The sequence below is a fragment of the Ciona intestinalis genome, chromosome 1, assembly GCF_000224145.3.
Source record: "Ciona intestinalis chromosome 1, KH, whole genome shotgun sequence".
In the NCBI taxonomy this organism is placed as follows: domain Eukaryota; kingdom Metazoa; phylum Chordata; class Ascidiacea; order Phlebobranchia; family Cionidae; genus Ciona; species Ciona intestinalis.
The window spans coordinates 5,148,603-5,166,991 of NC_020166.2; the positions used below are offsets into that span (position 1 = coordinate 5,148,603).

Sequence of the window (18,389 nt, forward strand, 5' to 3'; positions counted from 1 at the left end):
TACCTGTTTTTTCTAATAATCATCTCACAACTAATAGCCGGATACTTTAGAATAGTCTAGAATTTAGAAACGCTCAAATTTCAGTTCCTTTTTTGTCTTACGGGGATTCCCATCCATTGTCAAAATAGTCGATTTTTTTACACCAGCGATTTTTTCCTGCATTTTTTTAAAGCTGTGTCGTTTTAGGGAACTTTGATGATACCTTTAAATTATAATTGAGCATCGCGACCCGTATACGAATTTTCATTTTTCGTTTGCATGCTCTTTTAAGCAATAGGATTTTGCAATCGGGCCGACTCTTTAGGTTACAGCTAAACAAGCGTTGGTTGAAAACGCAATAATAAATGTGTTTTTTTTATACGCGAATGCAAGTGGGGTCGAAATATATGCCTGTTTGTGCTATGCATGTGCCTTTCATACGTTTTACCAAAGAGATTTTGGTATTACGTGCCATCTTTATGGTTAAAGTTGTAATAGACATGCTTATTCATTAGAATACAGCTCTCTTGTTCATCTGCGTTTCACTGAAAATTGACAAGTAATCACAATTTGCTGACGTCATTGCCTACATACCGTGGTTGTTCAGCACAGGTTTTACTTTCATCTAAAATGTCTGTCTTAAAAGACCTTGTAGCCGGAGATTGTGGAACGTCAAATGCATTAGTTCATGCAAGTCAACATTTTAAACATGATCAGGCATTCCAACATGAAGGTTTGAGAAGGCCAGGTGAATGAACTTCTGTTTTCTGCTGTAATACCTTTCTAATTCATATTGTTCAAAATCAATTACATAATCCCAGTTATTATGCACTTTAAAGCTTTTCAAGAATCTTTCTCTACCTTATTTGCTGACCGCTAAATGTAACAACCAAGAACCAACCACTAACTGCTAACTCATACCCATTTGGGCCAATGGCTAAATGCTTATATAACAACTAGGCCCTACTTCCTAACTAATGACAGGTGACCCCTAAGTACCAATCTTTAACATTATCCACCAGACTAATCTGTAACATACCGGTGCCTTCTTCACTGATGCTCCTTTTTATCTTTACATTTCTTACTTTTTATCAATAGCCACCAAATCATTTTGTATTTACTGTTGTGTATCAAACAAAAAAGTATTAAGTTGGCGACTGACTTTGATATTATATAGCCTAGTTAAAAAAAATTGCACACAAAAAAGTTAAAAACTAATTAATTTCTTTTAAAGATTTTCGTTCGGATGAACAAGGTTTCGTGGATGAGTTTTTGTCCGAACAACATTCTCGTCGACATGTTCAACCAAGGACCTTCAATATGGATGCACTGTTGCATGAAATGCAGCGTTTACAGCAACCAACCATACACCCCCACTCTGGTAATATGAATCTAAGTTACGGTTGGATTAGTTTTTTAAGGCTTGTTTTACAATTTCTAATTTTAAACAAAATTACCTGAAATTCAAAATAATAGTAATTCAAAATATTTAACAGAATGAAAAGTATTACTGTATTGTGGTGGTAGCTGCCCTGCCATGTGTTATTTTGAGTTTTTTTTTAATATTTGCATTGTAAAGTCTTTTGCCTGTAGAGTTACAAGTATCATCCTGCATATTTATTTGGGTTGAATAGATGAGCAGAAAAAATTTGGTAAATTATCAACACAGAAGTTATGTTTAAATTTCTGACATATTTGCATTATTAAAATTATAACTAGTTTAACTATATTATAAAGTTAAGATTAAACTTTATTAGGGTTGAATAAGTAAAAAGGATCAGTAGATAAATATATTTATTTATTTTTAGACAACATAATTTTCTTTACTTGTTCAGGTATACCAGATGTTCGATCACAAGAATGGAGTAATGAGTTTACGAGAACGCTTCATCAACCTGCTACTGTGAAACATAAAGATGAAGATGCAGCTTGGGCCCACGAATTTTTGCAACACTGTAGGCACCTACTGTATCTTTCTTTGCTGTGGTTAGTGGTTAAGTAGCATCATAACCTTAAGATACAGAGTTTGATGCTCATCACTGACAGCGATAGGATAGGTGTTTGAATTCTAAAGCATGACAATTAACAGTTTCTCGAACCAAGTGGTTTCTTATATATTCACCCATATAGAAGATAAGCAGTGTAGAATAAGCACATAGTACCAGTGTTAAACATTGTATACAGTATTGTAAAACTTCTCATATGATATAAAGGCATATTTTTTTATTAAAAACAGTTATTTGAAAGTACGTAGTCTACAGTAGACCAGTATATGTACAATAATGTACCAACCTTTTATACAAGCTGATTTATAATTTAAACACATTGATAATTTGCAGCTAATGTTCCACTTCATGAACAATTTACAAACGAGTTTGTAGAGCAATCTCGTGTTCACGAACTTGAGCAATCGTGGTAAATATTGTAATAACGTAACAACAAAAACATAATATTGAAAAAGTTGTAAAATTGTATGAAGTATGGTTTTTTATAACCTTAATGTTTATAACATGGATATAGAAATGAAATTGAATTGTGTACTATGCTGATTCTGTAAATTTAACATTTAAATTAGAAAGTAAAGCAAATGTATTGAACAATAACATACTTGTTAATTTGTATAAAGTTGTGGCCATTTTAATGTCAAAATATTAATGTATTAAGACTTAGAGATGAAACTTTTCCTTATCATGGTAGGATCAAAGAGTTGGATGAAACAGAGCAAAGATCTTCATCTGAATTAAAAGAAGCTGCAGCAAACATGGTCAAGTCGGCAGCTTATGATCCAAAATTATCTTCCACTAATTTTATGAAGTTTGTTGCTGACATATCTAAGGGGGGTGACGGTGAGACGTGGGCCAACGAGTTTATGCAAAACAGTGAGGTGAGTTAAGCAATGTATCAAAAATACAAATAATGTAAATACCATTTATAAGTGTCAAGTTAGCATATAGAAATTTGCATTTTGTCTTACACTGTTTATTTCTCGGTTGCATCTTATACATACATATTATTATATGTCATACCTATGCTTTGTTTTTGTGATACAACTTGACGTAAATGGTTGCCGGGTTAATGTGTTGCGCAATCAAAGTCGGAATTAAGGGCTAGGGATGCACATTACAGAATAATTAGGTATTCTAGGATATCCTAGAATACTTTATTTCGAATCTAGAATTCCGAATCTAGAATTTCGAATCTTTTTATATTTATAGGAAAAAATAATTTTACCCACTAAAGTCAGTTTATTGACTCTTTCATAGCAGCCTTGTTGCATCATGAGCTGTAAAATAATCAAAAATTGTACTATTGGGTAGTTTTTGCGTCATGAAACGTATAGCAGGCTATGAAAAGACGTTGCGAAACGTTTACTGTCAAAAGTCCCACAAACACAAAAATATTTTTTTTCAGAGTTAATAAGTTTCAAAAATTGTTAATGTGGTATATGAGATGACGTGTAGTGACGTCATTAAACAGAATACCGAATCCCGTAATTAGATTCGAATACAAAAGGATTCGAATCTCATAGATTCGAAATTCTATAATGTGCATCCCTACCTGCCTTGCCCATGATCAGGCACAAAGCCAGAGCCCAAACTATGGTGTTGGTGTTTGCACACCAAGCAATCTTATAGTAGGGTGCTGACTGCTGAGCTCACAAGGTTAATGGGATATTTTAGAAATTTTCCAACAAATTTATTTTGGCATTATGATTTTGAATTAAAACATGCTAATCCTCCCATGCAGTTCTCTTATTATCTACACACAGACAAATAAATAAATTTATTATTATGACCATGCTAAAGTGATAAATGTTCTCGCACCAATGAAATATCATATGTAAGTATGGGTTAAAGATGGTTTCATGTAAAATGCAATGATCAGATACATTACTAATTCGACTCCGGTCATTTGCCTGTTAAATTTCTAAAACGATATTCAACCATACAATCATTCTTTGTAAAAAAATGATATAATTTCTTTAAGGTTTCACCATCTAAGTTATCAGAAATGTGGTCGAGTGAATTCTTGCAGCAGGATCGCAAGTTAAACGCTGATGTTTGGACGGACGAGTTTGTTGAACAATCTGCAACAACCGTTGTGGATGACGATGTAAGTGAGATTTGTAAGATAGGTTAATTTTATTTTTGTAATAAATGTATCTATTTTAGTCATATCTATACTCTCTTTAACCTGCTTAATACTTATACAATATAGTACTGTTAGGTAAGATGGGATACTGGTAATACTTGTGTTTGGGACAATTAAAAGCACTTTTTAGAGCTGCGGATATATATATATTTTTAATATAAAATATATCCCATCTTACCCCACCCAAATATTTGTAAAAATTAAAGATTCTACTCGCTGGTTTATACTTGTTATAAGAATTGTTGTTGTTTAGCAACACTGAACAACCTGATAAGTAGTATTATATGTAATAATGGTTTGTCATATCAGCAGAGGCAAAATAATCAACATCACTCATGTTTTTACAATTTATACCAATTCAAGCCGTGATTCTCAAACTTTGTTCTCAAATTAAATTCAAAATTTTTTCCAACAATTGTCAAATTTTTGTTAATAAAAGTATCAACAATTTGAAAAACATAGCTTTAGTTTTAAAGTGCTAAAAAATAGTATGTCGTTTGTATTACTCACCTAAAAAATAAAATATTGGTTAAATCTTACAGAATGATTTTCTTGATCATTGGAATGATGAACTGCAGCATGGGAATGATGATTGGTTGCAAGAATTTGAAACAGCCAACACACAGGTTAAAGTAAGTGTGTTTAAATAAGTTAGCTATTTATGTTGATGTCAGGCTAAATTGATCAAGTTGATATCCGTATTTTTATTTATCATTAATTAAAATATTTTGTAAAACATCTTAGTTACCTACCCTACTCGCTGAAAATTATTTTATTGCAAACAGCTTTTGTGAGTAAAGCAATATTTAATTGGCTTCTTTTTTATTCCAACTGTTATTCTGAGTGGTAAATATTTTTTGGTAAAACGCAAATTACAAAATCAAACAAAAAATTGACATAAAACTTTTCAGATTTTCTAAACTTTTTTTGTGAAAAGGCCTTTTGTGATGAACATATTATGAATGCAGTTATTTGCTATGTATTGAAGTAGCTTGCTTCTGATATATTTTAATTTTTTGAAACCTTTTATACCTTTTTTCTGTTGTTTCTTTACCCATAAATTGTGTTATGAATAGGGGATAAAAAAAGAATATGTCAAAAAATTTGTTGGTTTTTGCAAAATTGTTTTATGATTGAGTGATTTTAATTTCTTTATACCCACTTGCCTGCCAACAGTTAACAGAAACAAAGATAAAATAGAAATAAACATGAACTGTTATCTAGACAGTAAAAAATAAGTAAATAGTTTATTTCCAGGTGGTAGTTTTATAGAACGGACTGTTGTTTAATGAAAATATAAACCAAAAATTTTATGAGGTTATTTACGTTTTTACAGGAGTATGATTTTAAAGAAGAAAATCCATTCAAAGATCTGAAGAATTGTTTTGAGGAAGGTTTGAAGAGGTTGAGACTCGGTGATCTTCCAAACGCTGTTCTTCTGTTTGAAGCCGCAGTTCAAAGTGAACCGGATCATATTGAGGTGAGAAGTGAAGGCCACGCAGATTGAGTTTCCCCAATTGATGTTTTGTAAAGTAGTTTTAATACACAATTGATATGAAAAGGGTTAAGAAAAGGAAATATAAAAGTAAATATGTATATAACACAACACACAAGCCAGAGTTAATATCAGTACATGCAGCCACGTTGCTTGGTACAAGTATAATTGCAGATAAGAGTCAATAAACCATTGATGTTTATTGCTTTTATAAAATACATTAAACATTTTTTCCATCAACAGGCATGGCAACATCTCGGAACCACACAAGCACAAAATGAACAGGAAGGTGCAGCAATAAGTGCTTTGCACAGGTAATATTACCTTGAGACTGTTTACAATAGCACAAACATGTTGTTGATTTGTTAAAATAAAGAAACCTTGACTTTTATCAATTCTTGTTGAGTCTTGTGCCAGTAGGAAATTTAACTGTTGGTCGTGAAATATGTTATAGTGGTTTCACATTAACTCTATAAGCTGGGTTTATCAAGCATTTCAAATCTATTTTTCTAAAAACTGAACTAAATTAGTATATATAATTAAATTAGTGTGTATAATTCTAAAATTGTTACAATTGTAATTAGGTTTGAAAACTGATTCTTAAACTTTTAATTTTTCAACTTATTTTGTGCTTGCTTTTTACATGTTAAAGTGTTTAAACCCAACATTCCATGTTTAGATGTCTAACATTGGAACCTGAGAACCTTCCTGCATTGATGGCGCTTGCTGTGAGTGAAACAAATGAATCCATGCAAGCTCAAGCATGCCAGACACTTAAGAAGTGGATTTATGCTCATCCTAAGTATGTGTTTGGCAGCAAACCAAAATTTTGTTTGGGACAGAAGCAAACCTTAGAAGTTAATATGACTTCGTATTGGGGCAGCTATGCCTTTCTTTGACACATTTGGATTTACTGATGTGTTTTTTACCAAAAGCGCGTTTTAATAACTGTCGTTTTGCTGCTAATTTCCTTTGCTTTGTTGTTTAAGCTAAGCTAATCTTTATCACTGTATTCAAAGAGATAAACAAAACAAATTTTTGTAATGTTATTTACAATAATATTTTGGTTGCTTGTGGTTTGTTTTCCTGTTGATCATTGTGGTATTATCAGCATTATCATCTTACTTAACTTTGTGTTATTTACCAGATATAAAGACTTAAAAAGCAATCCACGTGAACATAATATTGAACAAGTTGAATCAGGTGTTCATCATTGGACTGGTAGTGTGGCAAACAGGTAAATAGGTTCATTGTCAATATTGATATTGTAACTAAAAGACCTGCACTCCAACCACTCTTGGTTGAATTGCCAACACCATGGCATAGTGGTTATGACACCTCACACCTGCCTCCCAGGTTACGGGTTTAAGCTTCCATTGTATGTGTATATGTCTTTCTGCAAGACACTTGTTCCAACCCAGTGGTCTCTTATGGGTTGTCTAAGTTCTTAACCATATGTTAAAACAAAAATATGAAAAAGGCCTTTAGAAAATAATAATAAAAATAAATAAAAAGTTCCATACCTGTGTGGTAACTCGTAAGCGGGCAGGGTGGGTGTGTGTGAAACAGACTAGCCATGTTGTAACGACTGTCAGAACAAAAGGTAAATCCATTTATCCATACGAAGGTATGCGACATTAGCTTAACATTAACATTCATTCCAGTGATCTGTTCCATGACGTGCAAGACTTATACATACAAGCTGCCAGGTTGTCACCCACCAACCCTGATCCCGATGTGCAGTGTGGACTTGGTGTTTTGTTCAATATATCGAATGGATACGATAAAGCTATTGATTGCTTTCAAGTTAGTTACATTCTTGTGTTTTAATGCAAAAAGTTGCAGATTTTTAGGTTCAGTATGATAAAGAATAAATGTTACGGATTAATTCTTACATTACTGTAAGACCAAATTCATTATAACATGGATACCTTATTCGATATACTTTGTGCCCAGTTACTTATGACTTACGAACTTTGTCGATGGCTGTTTATTTATTCATATGGATGACAGTTTGAATTCGTGACTACTGGGTTAAAGCAATATTCGCTTCCTAAAGTAACTTCTGCCTACCATGGAGCATTAACTCTTAATTTATTACTACACAAGACATGCGTTCTATTAACCACTGAACTAATAACATATGTTTAACATTAACCTCTGCCCTACTTTAGAGCTAACACATTTGCTTTTCCTTGTTAAGAATATTTAAACATATACAGTTACATTCAATATCATATTCTCAGGCAGCATTAGCTGTAAGACCCGACGATCCATTATTATGGAACAAACTTGGTGCTACGCTTGCGAATGGAAACAAATCTGAACAAGCAGTGCAAGCTTATAGAAGAGCTCTTGAATTAAATCCTGGATTCATCAGATCAAGATACAACCTGGGCATCAGTTGTATTAACCTTGGTGCACATAAGTATGTATTTGTAGTTTTAAATTTCTTATGTCTAACCTGGAAGACCTTTCTGCACATTAAAGGGGCATACCAACAAAAAATAAAAACTTGTGTTATGATAGAAATGTTCAATGTGATCTAAAGGTACCATCCATCAATACACAAATTTTCGTTGGTATGCCCCTTTAAATTTTATGTTGGTACGCCCTTTAAATGGTATGCATGCCATAGTTTTTAAAACAATTTTTCAACCATTTTTTAAAAATTAAATGAATGTAACTTATTTGTTTTCACGTGGTGGAGCAATGACAATCAATACGATACAAGGGTTTTGTTACATACACCTTTTGCCCACTTACAAACTAACACATTTATGTGACTTTGTGGGTGATTTGTATTTTTTTTGTTAAGTATGGCTAATCTTAAGTGAGGCTTGCACCCGTAATATTTGGGCTAGCAGAAGGCGCGCTAACCTCTTTGTCATGGCGACGTTAATTCAAAACAAAAATGTAATTGCACTGTTGTAATGACTACCTGGTTAAAGTTTAGCAAAGTTGTAAGTCGTAAAGGTATTAACGTTATGCTGAATTCATATTTTACCCCAGGGAAGCAGTTGAACATTTCCTCACAGCATTAAACGTTCAACAAAGTGGTCGTGGACCAAAGGGTGAAGTAGGTCGTATGTCTGATAACATTTGGTCAACCCTTCGTATGGCTGTTTCATTCATGCGTGATGATCAATCATATGAGCTCGCGAATAATCGTGATCTGGACGCTCTCTCACGAAAATTTGGAATTGATCGAAACGTGCAAACATCAAGTCCTGAACCGACAACCTGATCGGAATTTCAACTAATTGATCTTTTTTCTTTCCTATTCTTCTAATTACTTCAATTTTGTAATTGCATTCTATTCTTTATCGTAAAGACTTCTATCTTAATAAAAATTGAAACATTTAAAAATGTTTAGTCGGCAGACCACATTAACTATAACGATATCTTTCTACATTAATTTGTGTTCCTGGTAAAAAAAACGAAGGAATGTAACTTTTTTATCTTCGCATGGAGGGGTAATGACATTCGTTATAAAACGGATGTTCTGTTTCCCGTGAACAAGTTACCGCATATAACAAAGTGGGTAACTATATTGATTATTTATTTGTAACTATATTGATTATTTTTTTGTATGAGACAATTCGTAACTTAGACAATTCGTGCAGTTAACTCAGTTGGAGCAAATGCCGCTAAGCGTCTTGCACAAGGGATAAAAAAACATTTTATTGTAGGAAAAATTTTATTTTTTTTATTGTAGGAAAAAAAAATTATTGGAAAACTTTGCTTTATTGTTTGCCTTTGACGACTACCATAATACAGACATACAACTCTGTTTTGTTGATTTATTAACGCCCATACGCGGCTTGTACGGTAAAAAAAGAAAATAGAATACTGTTGTGAGCCATGTAAGTGAGCAGCGATGAAAATGCAGTAGAAATCTACACCCACATTTTCAAATATATTCTTTTACAAAAAGGAAACATAGGAACGATTTGCCGTGCAAACTGAACTCTCATATCAGGTACAACATAAGCAGTTTAAATAACAAAATGTATAAAATATGAAAGGGAGACGTTCTTGAGGGAGACAGCGAGCAACGGCAGACAACGGAATATAAACAATACAGTTATCATTAATATATAATTACTATTCAGTTTACATGATTCACAGTCAAAAGTACGTGGACAAAACGACGTCAGATAACGCAAATGACTCGATGAAGACAAAAGGAAGAGTTTTTCTTCTCTTTGTTTGTTGTGGTCCGATCCGCAAGTCGATAAAAGTTGATCAAGTTAAGTCCAACACTCTTGGCTTGCGAACGTTGTTGGTTTGTTAATATGACGTAGTTTACACGTCATACTGATTTGAATCATGACGTCACACCAAATGTTCTTCGGTAGTGGCAACAGTTGCGGCGAGAGCTCGTAAAGTCGGGTTTGAATTAATATCAGTTTTCTTGTGGGTGGAATCTTTATCTTTAAGTCGTTTCACTTCATCTCGAAGTCGCTGTTGGGAATAAATATTTTTTATTCATAAACTACACTGAATAGGTTACAATGGTATTTATAATTTGAAAATCCAATACTTTATTTTGTTTTATCAAATATACTATTTATCATTTATAACACAACGGTGTTTTACTTACGAGTATTTCCTGTTGCTGCGCACTGAAATCACTCTTTTCAAGTTTTAATTTTTTCAATTCAGTCTTCATTTCATTAACTTCATTTGCATTGTCTTCTGCCGCCCCATTTTCTATTATGGCAGCACTGTGTCGTTCTGTGCTACTGTTCGATTTCTTGAGCGCTGTATGTTTGTTGGGTCGTGGCCAGGAGTCGGTTCTTGACGATGACGCGATGCTTTCCTATACGAAGGAAACAATAGGAAAGTAATGACTGAAACATTAACCTGAGATTCAAGGTCAGGCCAATAACAAGTATAAATATGACTTCAATATGCCAATGCCATTTCAAATGTTCATATCTCCCACAAAAGTTTGGAGGATAAAACGCCAATATAGGAATGACACATCATATTGGGAAAACAGCAGCTTAGGATTTTCGATAAAACATTAATTAATATGGTAGGGCGGGGAAGGATGGGATAATTTTAGTACATGATATTCAAATATCCTGATCGGTTTTAAACAACTAACAATGGTCAGAATAGTTAGAATACGGTTTTAGTTCTTTGAATGTTCTTTGTTTACTATTAAATAGGACGAAAAAGTAGAGTGAAAAGGTGTCCCATCTTCCACCACTCTACTTTGGATACCGTATTTGGAAAATAAATAAATATTTAGGATAAAAACAAACGAACGTCATTTCTGTTCTAAATTTTTTAAACAAACTCAACGTGATAAAAACGATTATTTAATGCTTTATTCATTCTTTTCTTGGCCCAAAATATGTCTAAAAACTTTCCCATTAACAACTGTTAACTTACCAGACCAGTATCTGAATCTAAACTTGTGTAACTTCCACACGATTGACAGGGCGAAGACGATCGGAGTTGTCTGCAACATATTTAGGTTAATGTAACTGAATCGTTAACAAACACAAAATGACAAAAACTTAAATTGATACATGCATCATTGGTGTACTAAATATAATACGGTGGGGTAAAACGGTTCATGTTTTCATTCACTTTCTTGTCCTATTTAGTAGAAAAGAAAGAAGGTTTGCCGAATTACATAATCGTATCCTCGCGACTCCAAATGAGCGTTTTTTATTGTTTAAAACTAGATAACGAAATATAGGTTCTCTGTGCTAACGGTATTTCATCTTACCTAGCAGTAATATACATCGATAAGTACACAGTAGTGTAGAAAATGCTCATACCTATTTTTCTGTGGAGATTCGTTGAGTGAGTTCACACTACCTTGGTTGGATTTGTGAAGCGCAACGTCTGACGCATGACCACTGTCTTGTACAGTGTGGCTCGCATGTGTGTCTCTGTGGAAGGAAATGGGATATAAATATACTGTAGTACTGTGGGATAAGATAGAAGACCCGTATTTTTGATAGTGTTTTGAACAATTAGCACAACGCTTTTAAAGCAGCCGTTATATAATTATCGAATAATTCTTCATTTACTACCAAATGGAACAAGAGCGAAGCATGAAAACATGTCCCATCTTACCTCACCCTGCTATATATTTCAGTTATAGAATATAATAGTTGTGGATGCTATCAACTTACCCTTTCGATCCAATTACATTGAAACTGCCATTTTGTTTCTTTTTGAAACCCCATTTCTTTTCCTGTGAAAACAGAAAGTATTTTTTTATTTTTTAACACAAAACAGTTTTACTTAAAACGCTTCTTTATTTCAGCTACACTTCAGTAGATTTTAACACAGATAGTAAAGTACTTACAGAAACTAGTTTATCTGAGCTTCCTTTGCCGTGGTGTAATGTTGGGCTACCATTGACATCGTCAAACGATTTATTTTTGGCCAATTTCTGTATACAAAATAGTTGTTTTAAATATTAAAAAAATATATTTTAAATAAAAGAAATTAAAAATGCACACAACACTGCCACGTAAGAATATGTTAACATAAAAAATAGCCAAAAACCACTGGAGGACAAAACATTTACTTTAAAAGTTTCGTAAAATCCGATTGCTTCCTTCTGTGTATCCGATGATGCAGACGAAGTGCTGATGTTGTCTCCTCCGGACTGAGATGTCAGTCCCAACATCAACTCGGTGCCTTTGTTTACTTCATCATGAAGTTGGTCCAACAGCATCGAACTAATTCAAAAAAAATGTTTTATATTTTTTGGATATTTTGCAAAAAATGAATAAATAAATGGATGAATGAAAGTGAACTATTTAACCCATCGTGACGGGGCAACGACAGTCTTAAAAATCTTATTTTACAGGTACGTATTCAATGATAGACTGTAAAATAATGTTGTATATTGTTAGGAACACAATCAGAAATTTGCATAATACGTGCTAATAGTATCCCTTCACTTACCGAGTTCTGTACTGAAGTTTTGCGAATTGTTCAGACTTGCAACAAGCCCATTCAGCATTCATAAGTTTACAATAGAGCCAGTCACGGAATTGTTCGTTCCGTCCAAATACAGCAGGTTCAGGCAACAGTGGTTCAAACTCTGGCACATCCTCACGACACGTCACGGATACCTATATAACAACTCAATGTTAGAAATGTGTTTTTAATCGCGCAAAGCAATTTTATGTTTTTTTGTATAGTAGGGTGGGGAAAATGGGACAACTTTAGCACATATTATTCAAATATACTGATCGTGTTTCAAACAATAACAACGATTTATGAGAGTCGTGAGGCTGCGGTTTGATAATTCTTTGAATATTTTTTGTTTATTACTAACGAGAAACAATATATTGAAATGACGAGAAAATATAATGAAAGGGTTTCCCATTCCCACATCCTACTATGGTATATATGTCATTGTGTTTCAGATAAAAAAAATACCTAAATCCCACTATATGCGGGGGTATATCAGACACTTATAAGCCTGCACTGGCTTAAACTGCTATGTAAGTTTAAACAATGGATATCAGCATCACACCGAAGTAGCGCAAACAATCAATCTACCTTGTATCTGCAGTTTTCAGTGCATGGATCAATAGGTTGAATGACGATGTACGCATGTAGAAAGTGAGACGTAATCATGTTTGGGACAAAGGGAGTTTCGTCATCTTGGAACACAAGAGCCACTATGTCATTACCGATGTGACGCTTACGTTGCAACTGTGAACGAAAACAAAACGAACTATAAAAAACAAATTAATGGATTTAAACATGTTCATTGCAAGCAAGCGAAATACAAAATAGTTACCACGTATGTTTAAGATAGAAAACGCCGCTTTTATAGTTGTTAAGTAATCGGTTAGAAAACATATTTATACAGATCATTAAACTTAGGTTGTATATTACTGTGGGGTATGATGGGATACTGTTAACATTTAAATCCTATATTTCCAAATCGTTTTGTAACAACTAACGGCACTCTTTTAGATCTTGAGGTTACAGTTACAGCTATATATGGTAGGGTGGGGAAAGATGGGACACCTTTAGCACATATTATTCAAATATCCTAATCGTTTTTTTTAAACAATTAACAACGGTCTATGAATACGGTTTAATAACTCCTTGAAATTTCTTTTTTTACTATCAAATAGGACAAAAAATAGAATGAAAGATGTCCCATCTTTCCCCTCCCTACTATATTTTTTTCTATATTTTCTTAAATATTCTTTGTTCACTACCAAGTGCAAGGAAAACAAAAGAACGAAAACATGTCTCAAATTACCCATCTACACCGTTTAAAGTGATTGTTTTTTACAAATATATTATCTCACCTGCTGTCTGTCACCTTCGACGTATGGAAGCTTGGTAGATACGTGGAACATAACCTCCTGATCGAGGAAGTGACTGTGTACCGAGGTTTGGCCAGTGTGGCCGTGGTTGACGTCAAGACCACCGCGGAAACCACCGAAACCCTATATATATTTGTGGATGTAAAGAGATATTGCCATTGCATGATTCTTATTGTTAAGTATTTTGATGTAAGATGAGATACTGTTAGCAACTAAATCTCATATTTCCTGATTGTGTTTTAAACATTTACAAATGCTCTTTTACGTCGTAGGGCTACAGGTATATGTTTCTTTGTTTACTATTACATAGGACGACAAAAATAGAATAAAAATATGTCTCATCTTACCCCCACCCAACAATACAGCAATCGCCATAGTTTCTTTACCTGCAGGTCAACGTTATCTCCCAAGAAGTCAAGAAACTCTTTAAAGGCAGGACTTTCCTCACAATTCCCGAACACTTCTTCTTCTTTGGTTTGCCTTGCTTTCTGGTAAAGCACTCCGAATTTATGTGATGAGTTGACACAATGCTCGTCGAACTGTATGATTGATTGCCACACGTTCGGGCAAACGATTGGGTAAAACCTGCGGGGTAGTTCAGGAAACACATTAGCAAATTGACAGACACGTAGGAAATTGAAAATGAAAATATGTTCTGTCGGAAGAGCGTTTGTTGGATTTGAAGAGTAAAATCGAATCAGAATTTCGATTATGATGTCATATATGAATAAATCGAATGCCAGATTATGACGTCATCTTGAAGCTGATTATTAAAGCAGCATGTGGTCGTTGTGGAAAAATACAAGCGAATAATACGTGTGGTCGCGGTCAGTTTCCTATTTCTTGCTATGTCAAACCACAACCATTATAATACAATAGGATGGGGTAAGATGGGATAGCTTTAGCACATGATATTCCCACCATCTTGTTTTAACAACAAACAGCGCTATTATAGAGTCGTGGTGTTACAGTTTTATAATTATTTGAAAGTTCTTTGTTTCCTACCAAATGGAACGATAAAAACAATCTATTACATGAACCTTGGTATTCCTGTAAACGAAATATTGAAATGAGACTCACCGATCTACAGTGATATCTTCGCACATGCTCTTAGCCCACTGTACAGGCCCACCACTCTCGGGAACAACAGGAAAACATTTTGTCCACGAAGCGTGGCGACATCTATGAAAATGGATAAATAGTAATAATGATCTTCAGAAAAAATAGTAATAATGATAAATGTAATAATGTTCTTCAGTAATCGGTAGAACCAACATAGACTGTTCGAATTTGAATAAATTGTTGACTGTACTGTATACGCGCTTTCAGATAACCTAATAAAGACAACCGTCTTGATTAGGACGTCAAAACGTCGGTACGCAACATAATTTTAGAATTATAAATTTATAGATTTATAGTAGGGGGGGGGGGGAGATAGGACACCACTTTATCCTATTTTCTTGTCCCATTTGGTAGTAAACAAAGAGCAATCAAAGGATTATAAAACAGTATCCTCACGACTCCTATACACCGTTGTTATTTGTTTAAAACACGATGAGGATATTTAGACATTATGTGCCGAAGGTGTCCCGTCTTCCCCCACCCAACTTAATACTTCTGACAACACCAGTATAGTAACCTTTTTAATCAACAGACGTGTTCATGTTAGTTTAAAAATGAGTAAAGCACCTTAATAAGACTCTGTGTTGACCAAGGTCGCTTCCTTCAGCGACACTTTCATATTTCACCGACATAATGATCGAACCGATGTTCTCGCTGTTATAATCATACGCATATATGTTGACATGCTCCTGAAATTTGGAAAGATTAATTTAATGGTTTCATTCAAATTTGTGAGTTGATCGCGTTTACGTTTTCACTGTAAAGTGATTGAGGTTACATCATTTCCTGCCTGAGTCATATGCACCCGTCGTTGAGAGGGTTACAGACCAATAATATGAGACGCGAAGAGGCCTCACTGGATCGATTTTGTGGCGGTTTAATCAATTAGATATATCCGACACCAGTGGACAGTTACCATAGATGTACACTAATGCAATCACTAACAGCAAATAATGACAAGAGATGTCTAATGACTCTTTCGTGCGTTGTGAAAATATACATACAGTATAGTAGGATGGGGGAAGATGGGACACCTTTTCATTCTATTTTCTCGCGACTTTCATAGACCGTTGTTAATTGTATAAAACACGATCAGGATATTTATATATTTTGTGGTAAAGGTGTCCCATCTTCCCCCACCCCAATAAACAAATTTTACCTTTCCAACAAAGTGGTCTCGGTACGCCGTCGTCACTTCATCACGTTGTAAACGACAACTGACTGGGGTTTGGGTGGGTTTTAAGGTGCGGGGGTCAGAGGTGACGTGGCGAGATTGAGCGTGAAACCCTTGCGCCCAATACCCGCCTTGGGGTGGAGGAATTACTTGGGCGAAAGGGGGACCTCGTCGAAGGATATCGTTGATGGATGGGTACAATGGAGTCGGTGCGTCCGGCTACATTATAAAGAACTTATAACATATTGCCTCATGATGGATATAGGATATTAGGTTTTGTTAGTAAATGGTTGGTTTGGGTCACGGCATAAGTGATTGACATCTGTACGTATTAGAAAAATTAGACAATGAATATAATTAAGCCACCGCTACAGCATGCAAGTTTTCAGCACCAGCTGAAGCTTGTTTACGTTAAGAACATTCACGCTACATTAAAAATACAACATAGATACAACAACTAGTGTTACAGGTTAGTTTCACAAAACCTAAACACATTAATTCAGGTTATGTGTCGTAATCAACGTGTCCCCGTTTGCATTTACTTTTAAGAATGATTACGCGTGGTTGCTGCTTATTTTGTTATAAAACAGACCTGAATTTCAGGAGTCGGTGTGATGTGAAAAGAACATCTTTGTTCGTCCATTCGCGTGCCCTAGAATCAATAAATATTGAACTACTGAAATTTCTTGAAACTTTATTAATTTTATCACGCCAGGGTTTCAATTTTGAAGTGCAGTTTCTGCATTTTGGTTTTCGTGAAAAAAAAAGAGAAATAGGAAGACTGACGGTCGTAATTTAATATAAATCATAGAAAATCAAAACAACCTTAAAAAGTAACTAAAATTTCTAAAATCTCACCGAGTATTTAATTGCGGAACGAAAACTTCTTGAATACCTTCTTACACGGCGCATATCGCTACAGAATATTCTATGCTTTATCTATCAAAACATATCTACCTCTTCTTGAAGTTAAACATAACCTATACCTGACACACCTTCACAATAATAAAGAAGGAATGGTTATACAACTATCGTACACATGGACGTCTCGAATCTATAATCGATATCCGAATTATCTGAAGCAAACATGTCCTTATTTGTCAAGACATTATATGGGAGAAAATATCTCCAACATAACGTCGTTATACTAAACTGCCCTGATGTGAATAAAACACAGTCCCTATACAAGTCCATCACGCGTTAAGCCACTTAACTGTACTCTACTTAACAATGTCGGTGATTGCTACATTTCCCTAACTCGCTGTATTGGTTGTGTGTCTAAATATAGATTATCAATCAAAACGATTCGAATCTTTTGAAATAGATTTGGAGCATGCAGACTGATCAAGTCAGGATAATGAAAGTAACCTCTTTTTATGCATTATTTTGGATTAATATAGGTCTAATTAATCATCAGTAACTAGACGTAATGTAATAACAGATGACGCAACGTTGAAAACTGTGACGACCCTGTAAAACATTAGCTGCATCTTTCAATCTATCATTGCTACTCTGCATCTAACATTATCGCATGCGAATATATTTTCTCTGACGTATTTCATTTATATCAGTTTCACCTTTACATAAATGCTTGTTTTAAAAATTCGTAGAAAACTGTCTGCTTAACTGCGCGAGGCTCACAGCACTGTTAGCTGGTTGGTTGTTTTAACTCTATGGCGGTTCTCTCCTAGTAAACGTTCACACGTCTACTACTTCACATGAACGGGTGATATATTGATAGGAAGTAATAAGGTAGAACGAAGGATCGCCTTACCTGCATTTTTTCCAACATTGCAAAGAGGTCATCGGCCTGGTATTGAAGGTAGAAGATTAAGAGAATGTGCAATCATACGCCACCAGCATAAACGTTTTATGTTTATTAATAATCCCAATGGTATATACCGTTTAACAATATGGATAAATTAATTTCAAGTCACCCTATCGAACCATGTTCATCTAAGACGTTAATGCGAACTTCGTTTTTTACGCAAATTACACCGCTTGTTAAAATGTATTTGATTGTAGTTCAAGTTAGAATCACACCTAGCATGCAGGATTACCACACTGTGTACTTCTCTACAACATCAAGCAACACCAAAATCACATGTATGACCTAGCATGCAACACGTATACG

At 34.5% G+C, this 18,389-nt stretch overlaps 2 protein-coding genes across 7 annotated transcripts in view; one reads left to right on the forward strand and one right to left on the reverse strand.

Moving 5' to 3' along the window:
* Positions 1-495: 495 nt before the first annotated feature.
* Positions 496-8,995, forward strand: LOC100183934 (peroxisomal targeting signal 1 receptor). Its single transcript, XM_002130660.3, has 14 exons — positions 496-727; positions 1,214-1,360; positions 1,815-1,934; positions 2,319-2,394; positions 2,677-2,863; positions 3,967-4,092; positions 4,674-4,763; positions 5,468-5,611; positions 5,870-5,940; positions 6,306-6,428; positions 6,774-6,863; positions 7,291-7,432; positions 7,873-8,054; positions 8,639-8,995. Exons 1-14 carry the CDS (start codon positions 610-612, stop codon positions 8,871-8,873), a joined length of 1,851 nt encoding a protein of 616 aa, XP_002130696.1. The 5' UTR covers positions 496-609; the 3' UTR covers positions 8,874-8,995.
* Positions 8,996-9,414: 419 nt separating this feature from the next.
* The window catches only part of LOC100183188, a 43,329-nt gene continuing 34,354 nt past the window's right edge, over positions 9,415-18,389 (reverse strand). For 4 of the 6 annotated variants that reach the window (XM_026833948.1, XM_018813026.2, XM_026833955.1 and 1 more), the window contains 16 exons: positions 18,030-18,065; positions 16,848-16,907; positions 16,241-16,474; positions 15,649-15,770; positions 15,040-15,141; positions 14,346-14,544; positions 13,942-14,082; positions 13,175-13,330; positions 12,572-12,741; positions 12,189-12,342; positions 11,964-12,050; positions 11,788-11,849; positions 11,428-11,541; positions 11,033-11,102; positions 10,233-10,451; positions 9,415-10,093 (listed from right to left, as the gene is read on the reverse strand). In XM_026833948.1, the coding sequence (XP_026689749.1) occupies positions 9,965-10,093; positions 10,233-10,451; positions 11,033-11,102; positions 11,428-11,541; positions 11,788-11,849; positions 11,964-12,050; positions 12,189-12,342; positions 12,572-12,741; positions 13,175-13,330; positions 13,942-14,082; positions 14,346-14,544; positions 15,040-15,141; positions 15,649-15,770; positions 16,241-16,474; positions 16,848-16,907; positions 18,030-18,065 (2,055 nt within the window). In that variant the 3' untranslated portion in view covers positions 9,415-9,964. The remainder of the gene's footprint in view (positions 10,094-10,232; positions 10,452-11,032; positions 11,103-11,427; positions 11,542-11,787; positions 11,850-11,963; positions 12,051-12,188; positions 12,343-12,571; positions 12,742-13,174; positions 13,331-13,941; positions 14,083-14,345; positions 14,545-15,039; positions 15,142-15,648; positions 15,771-16,240; positions 16,475-16,847; positions 16,908-18,029; positions 18,066-18,389) is intronic. The other 2 variants (XM_026833951.1, XM_009864064.3) reach the window with 1 other exon arrangement.